At 46.5% G+C, this 12,579-nt stretch overlaps 1 protein-coding gene across 11 annotated transcripts in view; it reads left to right on the forward strand.

Moving 5' to 3' along the window:
* The window catches only part of ARSG (arylsulfatase G), a 118,564-nt gene that overhangs the window by 98,837 nt on the left and 7,148 nt on the right, over positions 1 to 12,579 (forward strand). For 5 of the 11 annotated variants that reach the window (XM_077924036.1, XM_077924034.1, XM_077924031.1 and 2 more), the window contains 2 exons: positions 7,153 to 7,243; positions 11,283 to 11,541. In XM_077924036.1, coding sequence (XP_077780162.1) covers positions 7,153 to 7,243; positions 11,283 to 11,433 — 242 coding nt within the window. In that variant the 3' untranslated portion in view covers positions 11,434 to 11,541. Of the gene's footprint in view, positions 1 to 7,152; positions 7,244 to 9,028; positions 9,230 to 11,208; positions 11,542 to 12,579 lie in introns of those variants that run through there. The other 6 variants (XM_077924033.1, XM_077924035.1, XM_028713382.2 and 3 more) reach the window with 6 other exon arrangements.

The following is a 12,579-nucleotide window of genomic DNA, read 5'->3' on the forward strand; positions in this document are numbered from 1 at the left end:
CTTTGGTGTCTCCAAATTCCAGGGCACTTTCCCTAACTTCCCACAGTTACAAGGCAGCATTTGTTTATTAGCTACATTAGCCAAATGGGGATTTGGATCAGCAGTTTCACAGCAGACCTGGAAACAAGCAGTTCTCTGAAGCTGTATGATAGAAACCCCAAACCTTCAAAACCAAAGACCAATAAAATATCGGTTAATTCCAGAACAATTTAGGAGAGCTGACAAGTTTCTCGCAAGGGAGTCTCCCACTGATGGATGATATGAGTTTAGCTGTACCTCTACATGGCTGGGCGGGAGGAAAATAATTGTGATCCCCCCCCCCCGTACAGTACAGTGTTAGCTCTGGTTAAGAACTTAATTTGTTCTGGAGGTCCGTTCTTAATCTGAACCTGTTCTTAACCTGAGGTAACACTTTATCTAATGGGGCCGCCGCGCCACCCCCGCATGATTTCTGTTCTCATCCCGAAGCAAAGTTCTTAATCCAAGGTACTATTTCTGGGTTAGCAGAGTCTGTAACCTGAAGCGTCTGTAACCTGACGTGTCTGTAACCCGAGGTACCACTGTATTAGATGCAGACCTGTATTTCGCAAAACCAAATCTAGCTGTTTCTTGTTACCCTTTTCCTTGACATGTTTCAGATGTTAAATATAGCCTAAGAGCCTCCTGTCATGTCGGAAGGGTGCTTCCTTCAAAACTGCTACCCACAGAGAATTGCAGAACTCTGGATGCCCCAAACAAAGACCAGCTTGGGTGAAGGAGTGTTCTTAAGTTCAGCCTGTCTATTTGCTTATCCAGGCACAGAACCCTTTCGGGGGAAAGTCAGTTGCCAGCAGCCAAGGCAGGCTTCTTAAAAGCATGCCTGCAAAACGATGTTCTTAGAAAGAACTCTTGTTAAGTATACTTCTTCTCTATGATAAATAACATTTTAGAATAGCAAAATGTGGCGTGATGTAGGCGCCTGCCTTTCTTTATCGCTCAGCTTGGTTGGCGGCCCCGAGCAGCGTGCGAGACTTACTTACCTGTTTGGATCAGAGGCCATTTCAAAGAATCCAAGGTGGAGCCTATCCCCAAACTTCTAGGCTGCTTCTGACTTGGTGCTGCAACACCAGCCAAGCCAAGCCCTAAGCATGTCTGAAGCTGGATGAGCACAAAAAGGGAAAGCCAGAAGTCCCAGCTCCTTTCTCTAAACCCTAAACCAACATACCTTGGTAACAATTTCCTGCCTCCAGTTCCGTGGCCAATTAAAGCTGGGTAAGGAATGAATAATGACAGCTGTTGGGCAACAAACTCGTTTACATTGTGAAAAGCTGCTCTGAGCGGGTAGCAGGCATGATGAAACAAAGGAAATACATCACAACGCACAGCAGTTCCAGTAAAGCTGTGCACACATTGCCGACTTGAAACACAGCTAGACCAGCTCGGTCATCCCTTTTCTCTATTTGGAGAATAGGTGGTTTGGGAGAAAACATGGCATTTTGTAAGAAACATCAGGATAGGGAAAGTAAGGGTTGTGGCCAACGTGTACACACCCAGACCAGTGCCGAGAGCCTACTGGATGCAGATTTAAGCAGGAGTGTGTGTTGCGTGTTTTGAACACCTTCATTTTGCTTATTTTTATATTTCACAAAAAGTAGAGAAATTGGGTGGGACTCACCTAATAGAGCGCTGCCTGCGGAAGCCTGCACAAGGACTTCTGCCATTGCAATGGGACATGCCTCCCCCCACAATTGACTCTGAGGGGTAGGTCAGCAAAACACCTGGAACAGCACAGGGGACAGCGGCCTGTTCCATCAGGAAGCAGAGTCCCTTCCTCGGTCCCAGCTCCTGCCAACCTAGCAGTTCAAAAGCACGTCAAAGTGCAAGTAGATCAATAGGTACCGCTTCGGCTGCTCTGGTTCGCCAGCAGTGGCTTAGTCATGCTGAGCACATGACCTGGAAGCTGTACGCCAGCTCCCTCGGCCAGTAAAGCGAGATGAGCGCCGCAACCTCAGAGTCGGTCACGACTGGACCTAATGGTTAGGGGGTACCCTCTGAGAAGCCTGGAGAACAGGAACTCATGGTAAATTTCCTTTTTACCTTCCCCCTGTGGCGAGATTGCTGTTTGAAATAGATATTTGACAATGAGCCTTTATATTTTCTTTTTACCTGGAGAGAAGCATCTCTTGTGTGTAGCCAGGAAACTGAGAAGCTTGGACTTCTTCCATGAGCTGCCGACTCTCTGCTCCTATCCCTTGTTGCTGTAATTTGGGAATCTGGGACTCCCAGCTCCAGAGAGGAAGCTGAATGTGCCACACTGAGTCAGCAGAGGAGAGCTGCGCTGCTGTTCCGGGAAACGAGAGCAGAAAGCCAGTTTATGCTTCACAGGCACAGCCATTGTGCAAGCCCCTCTGCTTCGGCAGCTGACCCAGCCTAGACTCTCTGATGTTGGCGCCGCTAGACAGAGCGGCGTTGCGGCAGGAGGGGACAGCTTGTCTTGTTGTCATCCTCGTGGTACCGCAGGACACAGACGGGACAAATTAGGGAGTGCGGTGTAAAGCGTTAACCACATCCCTCATTTAAAATAGCACTCTTCCCCCTGTTCACAGATGTGAGCAGAGCTTCTACATCAGATGCATCAGCAGTGCTGATTTTCTAGGGGGAGAAGTGCCTCTCTTGTTCTTTCGTAATGGTCATGGCGACCACCTGAGAGGTGCCGGAAATGAGTTCTGGTGAGTTTCAACTGAAAAAAAAAAGCCCTGTGCATTCATGCTGTTGGATTATAGTCACACATCATTTAGGGTGCAATCCTAAGGGAGCACCACTCTTGCCCTTCTCTGGCCATTTTACTATTTTTTAAACTGTTTCCCTCCCGTCTGAAACATTGGGAGGGAAAGATGCAAGATCATAGAATCATGGAATTGTAGAGTTGAAAGGGACCCTGAGGATCATCTAGTCCAACCCCTTGCAATGCAGCTGTCCCATACAGGGATCGAACCTGCGACCTTGGCCTTATCAGCACCACACTCCAACCAACTGAGCTATCCAGGATGCCAGTATAAATCTGTCCCTGATTTAGAGGCATGTTGGGACACCAGGATGGTTTGGGATGCTTCAGATCCAAGTTGTTTCTGTTGTATTTTGTTTACAACAGTTTCCCAGTCCACCCTGGCTCCTGCACCCCCTTCCTGGCCCTGAGGATTTTGACACTGGTTGGGCCAGGGCTGCAGAAATTGCTGTGGTGGGGTGAGGAATGGGGCATCTGACATCAGATCTTCCTTTCTGATTTGGAGCACTGCTCTGTCCTGTGTTTGCTGCGATAACACTCAGGAGAAACACGATTGCATCCTTAGTGATGTATCAGTGGTGTGAGGCTGAGTGTATAAGACTCACTGTACAGTGGTACCTCGGGTTAAGAACTTAATTCGTTCTGGAGGTCCGTTCTTAACCTGAAACTGTTCTTAACCTGAAGTACCACTTTAGCTAATGGGGCCTCCCACTGCTGCCGCACTGCCACAGCACGATTTCTGTTCTCATCCTGAAGCAAAGTTCTTAACCTGAGGTAATATTTCTGGGTTAGCGGAGTCTGTAACCCGAAGCCTCTGTAACCCGAGGTACAACTGTATATGAAAATCAGGGGTATTACACCTGTCTTCCTGGTTTGCAGTTTTCCTCTGTCGTGTTTGGGTTTAGTCTCCATATAAATTGTAATGGAAATTGGGGTTGCTCGTGCGTAAGTTGCCGCCACTCTTGGCAAGGTTGCCTGGTTAAACCTTTCCCTGGCTGGACAGCCCTCACTCCATGGCTGTCTCAATCACTGGCAGAATCCGTCAGTGGGCGTTTCCTGAACTTCTTCCAGCATAAAAGTTCTTTGACGCCAAGTCTCCGCCTAGCCTCCCTGCGCGGAAGTCTTCTGCGCAGGGTGGGTGTGGGCAGCGGAGGACCCGTGCTCTCTCCGCTGGTCTCTGGCGAAGAGTCCTGGAGCCATCTCTCCGAAGCCCTCCTCTGCCCCCCTTTCTCCCTGGTGTCACGCTGATTTCCTTCCCCGGCCGATGAGTTCCCCTCTCTCCCTTCTGGGCCCTTCTCTGGCATCGCTTGGGAGCCTTGCCTCCACTCCTGGCTCCGATGGCAGTTCCCAGACATAAATATATGCAGCTCTCCCAGCCTTATGAAATGGGAAGAGAAACAAAATCCAGGAGAAAGAAACAGCAGCGTATTTTTTTTGAAGGCACCTCCCCCAACAACCCCCCCTCCAACCTCTGTGTTTACTGTGACAATATACACATTGTATATGTATGTATATAGTGTTATGAATCTGGGGGTGCAAGAAACCCTAAATTCCGGATCAAGTTAGTGCCAGAATTTAATTAAGGCTTGGGTGTTGAAACCGGGAAATCAGGATGGTCCAACTTTTCATAACTGTGCCACAAGGGTACTGTGACACGGAACCCGTGGGCCACGCACTGCCTTGTTGCATGGGGGGCAGAGAGCTTGAGACTACAATTTGATGGCCCCCAGCCCTCACGCCCCTTTCCCAAAGCCCAGCACCTCACTTGCCTAGCTCTCAAGGGCTGTTGTGGGGGGCTTCAAGCACCTGTGACCCCCCAGGCTGTGTGTTGAAACGCCCTGAGCTAGACTCACATGTGTATTCGAGCCAGTGTCAGTGTTTATTTAAGCCTCTGCCAGACTTTGTTTATCCTCTAATTAAGACAAGCGTAAAAGCTGATGAACTCAAATAATTTCCTTGAGAGGCATTAGGATGAGCCATTTAGGCAACAACAAAGGGATGAAAAGGGCAACTCTCATTTGCAAAGGTGCGGAAACAACTGTACTAGAGAGAGATGTTGATATCTCTTCTTGCAAGCAGTGCTGTGCTTAGGAGAGGGATAGAAACCTCTTGGAATATTGATGTGCTGAACTTCCTCCGTAGGAGGCTTCAGGTTGTGGAAACCATAGATCATAAAGACACCACAGTCTCTGCCATGCCGAATTGTCCAAAGTGAAACACAAGGTTACAAAGCATGCCTTGGGAATCTCACGCCTCCTGGAGACAGGGGTGTCGTGTAACAATACATACATACTTCCTTTTATTGTATGCTGCCTTTCCATTGTTCAAACCATGCTAAAGGTGGCTTACAACATGACAAAAAATAAATACATAATTGCAAACTTATTCCCAACCTGTGTTGGGTAAGGAGAACCATGGACTTAGACATATGGATAAATTTGTTCCTGCAGTTCTTACTTATTGCCCAAAATCCCCCCCCCCCACCCCCCATGCTTTGAATGTAGCACATGGCTCCCATTCATTAGTGTATGAAACGGCCATGTGAATGTATTTATTTTCCATACTAAAGTCTTGTGGAGCACTAGGAATGCTGTTACGGTCATTGTACATGTGGGAAATTGAGACCCAGAGGGATTAAGTGCCCAGGAGGGATCAAAAGAGAAACTTGCATTAAGCGTAGTCACCAAACCGGTTTTTGTATGGGAGAAGAAATGTATGAATGACTTGGGTCACACCTCTGCGAAAGGGAAAAGGAGAGCCTTTTTGTTGTTGTTGTTGTTGTTGATTAGGTCATTGAGAATCAAGGATTTGTATTCTGCGGAGACAGATTCATGGCTGTCTTGTATTGACTCATGCATGTGGGCATTACAAAGCTGTCGCTCAAATAAGATAGACGCTAAGAACCGAATCCTGCTTGGTCGGCTTTCATCAAGAGAGACTTGGGGGGAGGAGGAGTAAATCTGCCTGATTTCCATAAGTGGCACTTCAAGGCTTGCACTGACACTGAGACCAACAGTAATACTTAACAGCATGATCCTCAGACACAGCCACCCAGAACTAATTCCTGTGTGGTGCATGCACCTTCTCTGATAGACGAGTACAGGAAAACAGCTTGAGAGAGCTGGATATATTTGACAGACGCATGGCTTTCCATCGTCTCACTACTGCTCTGGCGAAACAAGGTTTTGCAGGTTTTATTTAAACACAATGCACTTACCTACGAAACCTGATTACCAGAGTGTAGATGAAAAGCAACTACCGTATTTTTCGCCCTATAGGACGCACTGTTTCCCCTCCAAAAATGAAGGGGGAATGTGTGTGTGTCCTTGGGGGCGAATGCAGGCTTTCGCTGAAGCCTGGAGAGCTCTCACTCTCCAGGCTTCAGGAAGCTATCCGCAAGCCTTGCAAGCCCGGCGGGAGTTTCTGCGAGCTTGCAAGGCTTGCTGGCAGCAGCCTGCAGCCCGAAGCATGGGGCTTCGCGCAGGTGTCCGCAAGCCTTGTGAGCCCGGCGGGAATTGCCACCGGGCTCGCAAGGCTTGCGGATAGCAGGCTGTTCTGGGGGCTGGGGTCGGGGGAAGCTCAGGCTTCCCCCGCCCCAGCCCCGCGGCTGGGGGGGGAATGATTTTTTTTATTCATTTCCCCCCCAAAAAACGAGGTGCGCCCTATGGGCCAGTGCGCCCTATAGGGTGAAAAATACGGTATCCCTCTTTCAAAGCACCTTTTCAGTTATGCCCACCTGCTCAGCAGATGCTATTCACACTTTAAAAAAAGTAAAATGCAAATAGGCATTTAAACAGCACATCCAGTTTCATTATCAGGCGATACAGAAGTGTGCTATATGCATAGCTGCTATTTTGAGCAACAAACGTGTCTATTTTTCATGCTGTTGAATTCATGCATTTCTTCCCTAAGCTTTACCAAGTGAAACGGGCTGACTTCCTTTTTCTTTTCTCCCATTTTATAATGTTTATTAAATTTTCTGTTTTACAATATAGAATACTCATTCATGCAACCTTAAAATATCAATGACTTCCCTTCTTCTCTTTCCATGGTTCATTTTGCATAGCATAAATCCCTGCATATTTTATATACAGTGGTACCTCTGGTTACGTACTTAATTTGTTCCGGAGGTCCGTTCTTAACCTGAAACTGTTCTTAACCTGAAGCACCACTTTAGCTAATGGGGCTTCCCGCTGCCGCTGCACTGCTGCTGCACAGTTTCTGTTCTCATCCTGAAACAAAGTTCTTAACCCGAGGTACTACTTCTGGGTTAGCGGAGTCTGTAACCTGAAGCGTATGTAACCCGAGGTACCACTGTAAACCAAACCATTCAGTATTCCATTAAAAAGGGCTGACTTTCTAAGCTTCTGGCGCTTTCTTTCCCCTAGACGTTGTTCCATCCCAACAGTGGGGCCGCTGGAAAATATGGAGAGATACAAGCTCTTCGGGTGGACCAGTACAAGGCATTTTATCTCACAGGTATGTTGCTTACTTGGATTTGTGAGGTGCTTTTTTAAAAAAAACCCTGTGGGGTGTTCCCTCTCCCCTTCTGACGCATTTCCAAATAAAACCAGTCATCTTCCCCCAGAACCAAATCAAATATTTAGCTGTATCTCTAAGACAGTTATCCATCTCCCTTCACTCCACCGAAAACAAAACCCACCCCAAGCTGAATAGATTGTTTTTAATTTTTAATCATTCTGTTTTGTTAGGGTTCCCAAATCTGAAAATCTGTTCAAATTTTGGGAGGAACATCTCCCCCCCCAAAAAAATCAGTTATGGGGCTTTTTCTTCATTTTGGGGGGATTTTAAAAAATAAAATTACCTTGCCATACGTCTAGGTTTTCTTGCACATTTTGCTGATTTTGGGGAAATCCGCCTGGACGCCAGAATGCTGCCTGATTCCCGGGCATGGCTGGGAAAATCCGGACATATGGCAGCCCTAGTTTTGTAAAGATGGACACCCATACAGAGAATGAGAATTTAGGCCCAAAGGTGGAACAGTCCTCTGCCAAGTGAGCAGAGATGTCTTGGCGGATGTGTGTTTCGTGGTCTGCTGTGGTACTGCGTGACACTTGAATAGAATGTGGCTGGGTGAACAGAACAGCCACCCACCCAAAATCCACTCAGATCTTCTAGAGTGGCTGTTGTATCTCCTAGGTTTGTTTAGAGGAACACCAGGAGATCCAAGCAGATTTTGAAGGGGGTTAAGAGCCCCTGCAGTTGGCTGAGTCCCCAGACTCTCTGTTTATCTTTCCAGGCTGGTACTTCTCTGCATCTGCATCTGACTAGCAGAGCAAAGCCTTTTGGGTGTGCTGGGCACATGCCTGTAGTTTGCGGCAGCGACTAAAAATGCTGCCTAAACTTTAAAATTATTTAGCGGCAGCAGCTACACACCCTGCCCATAATTTATTGGCCCTTCCGAAGATGTGGAATTAGGGAGGAAGGAAAAGGAGGAGGCAGAGAGCAGAATGTGGTAGTAGCAGCAGGACCAGTGGAAGGAAGCAGTAGGCACAGGGGAGGCCACCATCTTGCATCCACCACCTGAGGCAGTTGCCTCAGTTTCCCACTTTGCCAAAATACATTTGCGCAGGTATGGCTAAGAGGGAGCACTTTAAAAAAAGAATAAAAGGAGAGGAAACTCAGCTAGAGACCAACTCTTAGCCCACCTGCGTTCTGCTATACAGTGGTACCTCGGGTTACATACGCTTCAGGTCACAGACTCCACTAACCCAGAAATAGTACCTCGGGTTAAGAACTTTGCTTCAGGATAAGAACAGAAATCGCGCGGCAGGGCAGTGGGAGGCCCCATTAGCTAAAGTGATACCTCAGGTTAAGAAGTTTCAGGTTAAGAACAAACCTCCAGAACGAATTAAGTTCTTAACCTGAGGTACCACTGTACCAGAATGCACTTCTGTCTGCAGTGTGGATGAAGCCACTGGGCAGTTTTGTGGGATACCCATTCCCCACACTTCTTCCCTCCTCTCCCCAGCCTTGACTTTAGTAGTTTACAGACCAGTCTTGCTGCTTTCAAAAGCCTTCTCACTTCCATTCTTTCTCCCCACAAGTAGCGGAGAGAAAGGCCCAGTGTTAAGGCACTTCTTTCTCCCTTTCCTAATTAGAAAAGTTTGTCAGCAGCAAGAGGGGAGCACTGCCCTCAAAATGCTGGCACTTGTTAGCATTCCTCTTCAAGATCTACCTTTTCAGCTTTCATGCCACACCGTACGACCTCGCAGCTATTTTTATATCTTCGCGTTCTTCTAGCAAAATGAAAATTGACACTGGTGATGGCTTGCTTACCCTTCCTGGGCCTTCAAGCCAACATTCTGGAATGGGGTCAAGCATGGGCCAGACCTACAGAAACCTGCAGAGGCAGCTGCGACTCAGGCTTCTTGAGCTATAATTACCAAAGGGCTGCTTTCTTATCATCTCTGCTAAGCAGCATGGGCTTTCACTGCACGTAATGTGTGTCCCTCTCCTCCCTTTCCTCCGTTGTCGTTCTCCCCAGAGGCTCCTTGCCTGATTTAGTCCTCCTGCAAGTTTTTATACACACACACACACAATCTTAGCTTCCACTGATGCAATTGCTCATATACAGCACTTGCAGCTGTGAAGGATTGGAAGAGCAATATTATCAGATCAGTAGTTAGTTATTCCCTTCTTTCTCCACCCTGCCTTCCAGTTAAAATCTGGGTACATTTTATCCTCATCCCACAAATAGGGCTGAGCAATATATTGATACAAAGTTCGAAACTGGTTTGAAGTCCATATCATGCTATCCATTTCATTCTTTTTGACCTGGCAATTATATTGCAAATTGTGATGTGTGTTAGGGCTGGGCAATATATTGTCCAAAACACATTTGACATTCATGTCGTGATACAGGGAACCTGTCCTTAAGGGATGTAAACAACTGTTAAATTAGTTTGCCGGATCATTAGGAGGATGCTTTTGCTCTCTCGCCAGGGCTAATTATTACCAGGCAAATAGAAGTGCATGCTTGTGTGGGCAGAACACTTTGTGCTCCTGCTCCTCCTGGGTAGCAAGGTCAGGTTTGCCTCTTGTTAATAAGGACAGTCCGTGTACCTGAAGGTTTGCTTCCTCTGTGATGTGGGCAGGAGCCCAACCCCTCACACGGTGAAGCGAAAGCAGCCAAGGAGTTAATTGGTTTCAACAGGGGCACCTTCTTAAGGGTTGCACCAACTATCTCCTTCTCCTCAATGGCTTTAATGTGGTTCATTGGTGTTGCCATCCGCGTTTTTGTATGGGGAAGTTTTGGTCTGTATAGCTGTGGTTAATGAGCAGGATGTTTTAGATGAGGTGTCCTTGTACTTAGGTATTTTTATATATATATAATATTTTTTATATATATAATATTTTTTACTGAGTTTTCCACATATAATCACATTCTATTACATAATATAACCTGAAACATTGCTCAAACTGAGCATCGATCTTTCATCCTTCTTTCTGACTTCCGAACATAATTATTAAATTCTTAGCATTTCTATAGCCACTTTTTTACCTTCTGAGTGTACTTAGGTATTTTTAAATTGTCTTTTTATTTTGGGAGCTTGAGGATCTGGCGCTGGTGACACCCAAATATATAAATAACAGGCATTGCCTTGAGTGCTAGCAGAGCAGGGAGCTGGAGAACAAGTGGTACAGCCCAGATGTAGGTTTACCACAATGATGGTGTTCTACCTCCACTGTTAAAGAGACATTATCCCTTTAAAATACCAGTTGCAGGGAGTCTGCAGTGGCTCTCAGGTTCTGCTTGTGGAATTCCTGTACGCGTCCAGCTGGCCACTGTGAGATAGAAGATGCTGGACTAGATGGGCATTTTCTTTTGTCCAGCAAGGCTTTCCTTGTGTTATCTGTTGGTTGTGAAACGGCCAGTAAAGTAAACAAGTCCTTGTCAAAGGGTTGAACATAGGAGCCCCCTCTTGCCCGCCTTGGCTATTCCTCTGTTTGATGTTCCTGTTTTTCATTGATGGCTGTAGTATTTTGTGTAACAGCAGAATTCCATTTTTCTCATGGCATTTCACAAACTTTTAAAGTGGGAAACCAACGTCGTCATCATGTGATGCTGGTATCGGGTCCTCCTGAACCTATCTTGCATTATTTCCAAGGAACGTCTTCCATACTTCCAAATTTTGCATTTAAACAATAAACAGAGAAGCACCCAACTGCAAACATTTCACAGATACGTATTTCAGACATTGGACCACCCGTTGCTCCTGCAACCGGTCCATTCTTGTAATGGGCCTGTGCTTAGTTCCCCTCCAATTGTTAAAAGTGCTTACCGTTGGCTAGTTTGTATCATGCTTAACCTACACTAATGAGCTCTGGGTGTTTTCCCTTTTAACTGCATGACTTCTGCAACAGGAATACCTGTTAAAAGATGGCAGCCCTAACATCTTGCATGCCTCATCTGTTTCCAGGTGGTGCCAAGGCCTGTGATGGGAGCATTGGGAAGGAACGGCGCCATCAGCCACCTCTCATTTTTAACTTACAGCAGGACATCCAGGAGGCAGCACCACTGGACACTGAGACTGCAGAATACCGTGCTGTCCTGCCAGTGGCGAACAAGGCTCTCCTGGACATTCTGTGGAATATTGCAGCAGACAATGTCTCTACAGCGGACTACTCTCATGACCCAGCTGTGACACCCTGCTGCAACCCACAGCATTTGGTCTGCCGGTGCCAGTTGGCTTATTCCAACTCATCCCAGAGATGCTGAGCCGATACGGAAAGTGAAGCCTACAAGACTCAAGGTTAGAATAGCAGGGGGAACTTTAGAACTAAGATGCTTTGTTACATCCTAAACCATTCTGATAATTTTTGGTTGAAAGGTGGTACATAAATATTTTGAATTGGTGCCGTTTGGGGCAGCTTCCATCTGATGTTTTATAATCAGACTAGATTTCTAACATGGCTCTAAGTCTTTATGCACACAAGCCAGGATTCCTAATTTTAGATCTGCTTTTTACAACTTTGGCATTATTGTTAGCCCTTGTTTATACTTTTGTTTTGTTCTGTTGCACGTTTATTTGTATGGTGTTTTTTTTACATTCGACTTTGACTGTAAAGTAACGATCAATAACTGTATTTTGTTTAAACCAGAGCAATCCTATTGGTGGTGGAGTAGGTGGGACACAGAAGCATTCATGGTAGAGAACTATTGCCACATCCTCAGCTCTGCTGATTTAATGCGTAATACTTGAGGGAAAACAAACTACAGTGGTACCTCGGGTTAAGTACTTAATTCGTTCCGGAGGTCCGTTCTTAACCAGAAACTGTTCTTAACCTGAAGCACCACTTTAGCTAATGGGGCCGCCGCCATGCCACCGGAGCACGATTTCTGTTCTCATCCTGAAGCAAGGTTCTTAACCTGAAGCACTATTTCTGGGTTAGCGGAGTCTGTAACCTGAAGCGTATGTAACCCGAGGTACCACTGTATCTGCCACCCTGAAGGCTGGTGTAGTTCTTGGTGCTTTGGAGAAAAAAGGGGCTTCTGGGTCCAAGGCCCACCCCAACATGCGTCTCTCCCTGCAAAAAAAAAAAAACTTTCTGCAGGTGTACTTGGAGCTCCTCTGGGGATGCACATGCTATCCTGTTAGAAGAGCAGTGTATATGCACCTTTCTAGGGGACCCTCCCACCTATAAGACTAGACTTACCGCTTTTTTTTTGTAAATGGGGACATTTCATCTCAGCACCGGTGGCATTTAACTCCTTAAGCAATTACTGCTCTCTGCAAAAGTCACCTCAATCCAGTGCTGGAAGCAGTCACACTTGAGTGACGGCCACCCAA

The sequence above is a fragment of the Podarcis muralis genome, chromosome 2 (assembly GCF_964188315.1).
Source record: "Podarcis muralis chromosome 2, rPodMur119.hap1.1, whole genome shotgun sequence".
Lineage (NCBI taxonomy): Eukaryota > Metazoa > Chordata > Lepidosauria > Squamata > Lacertidae > Podarcis > Podarcis muralis.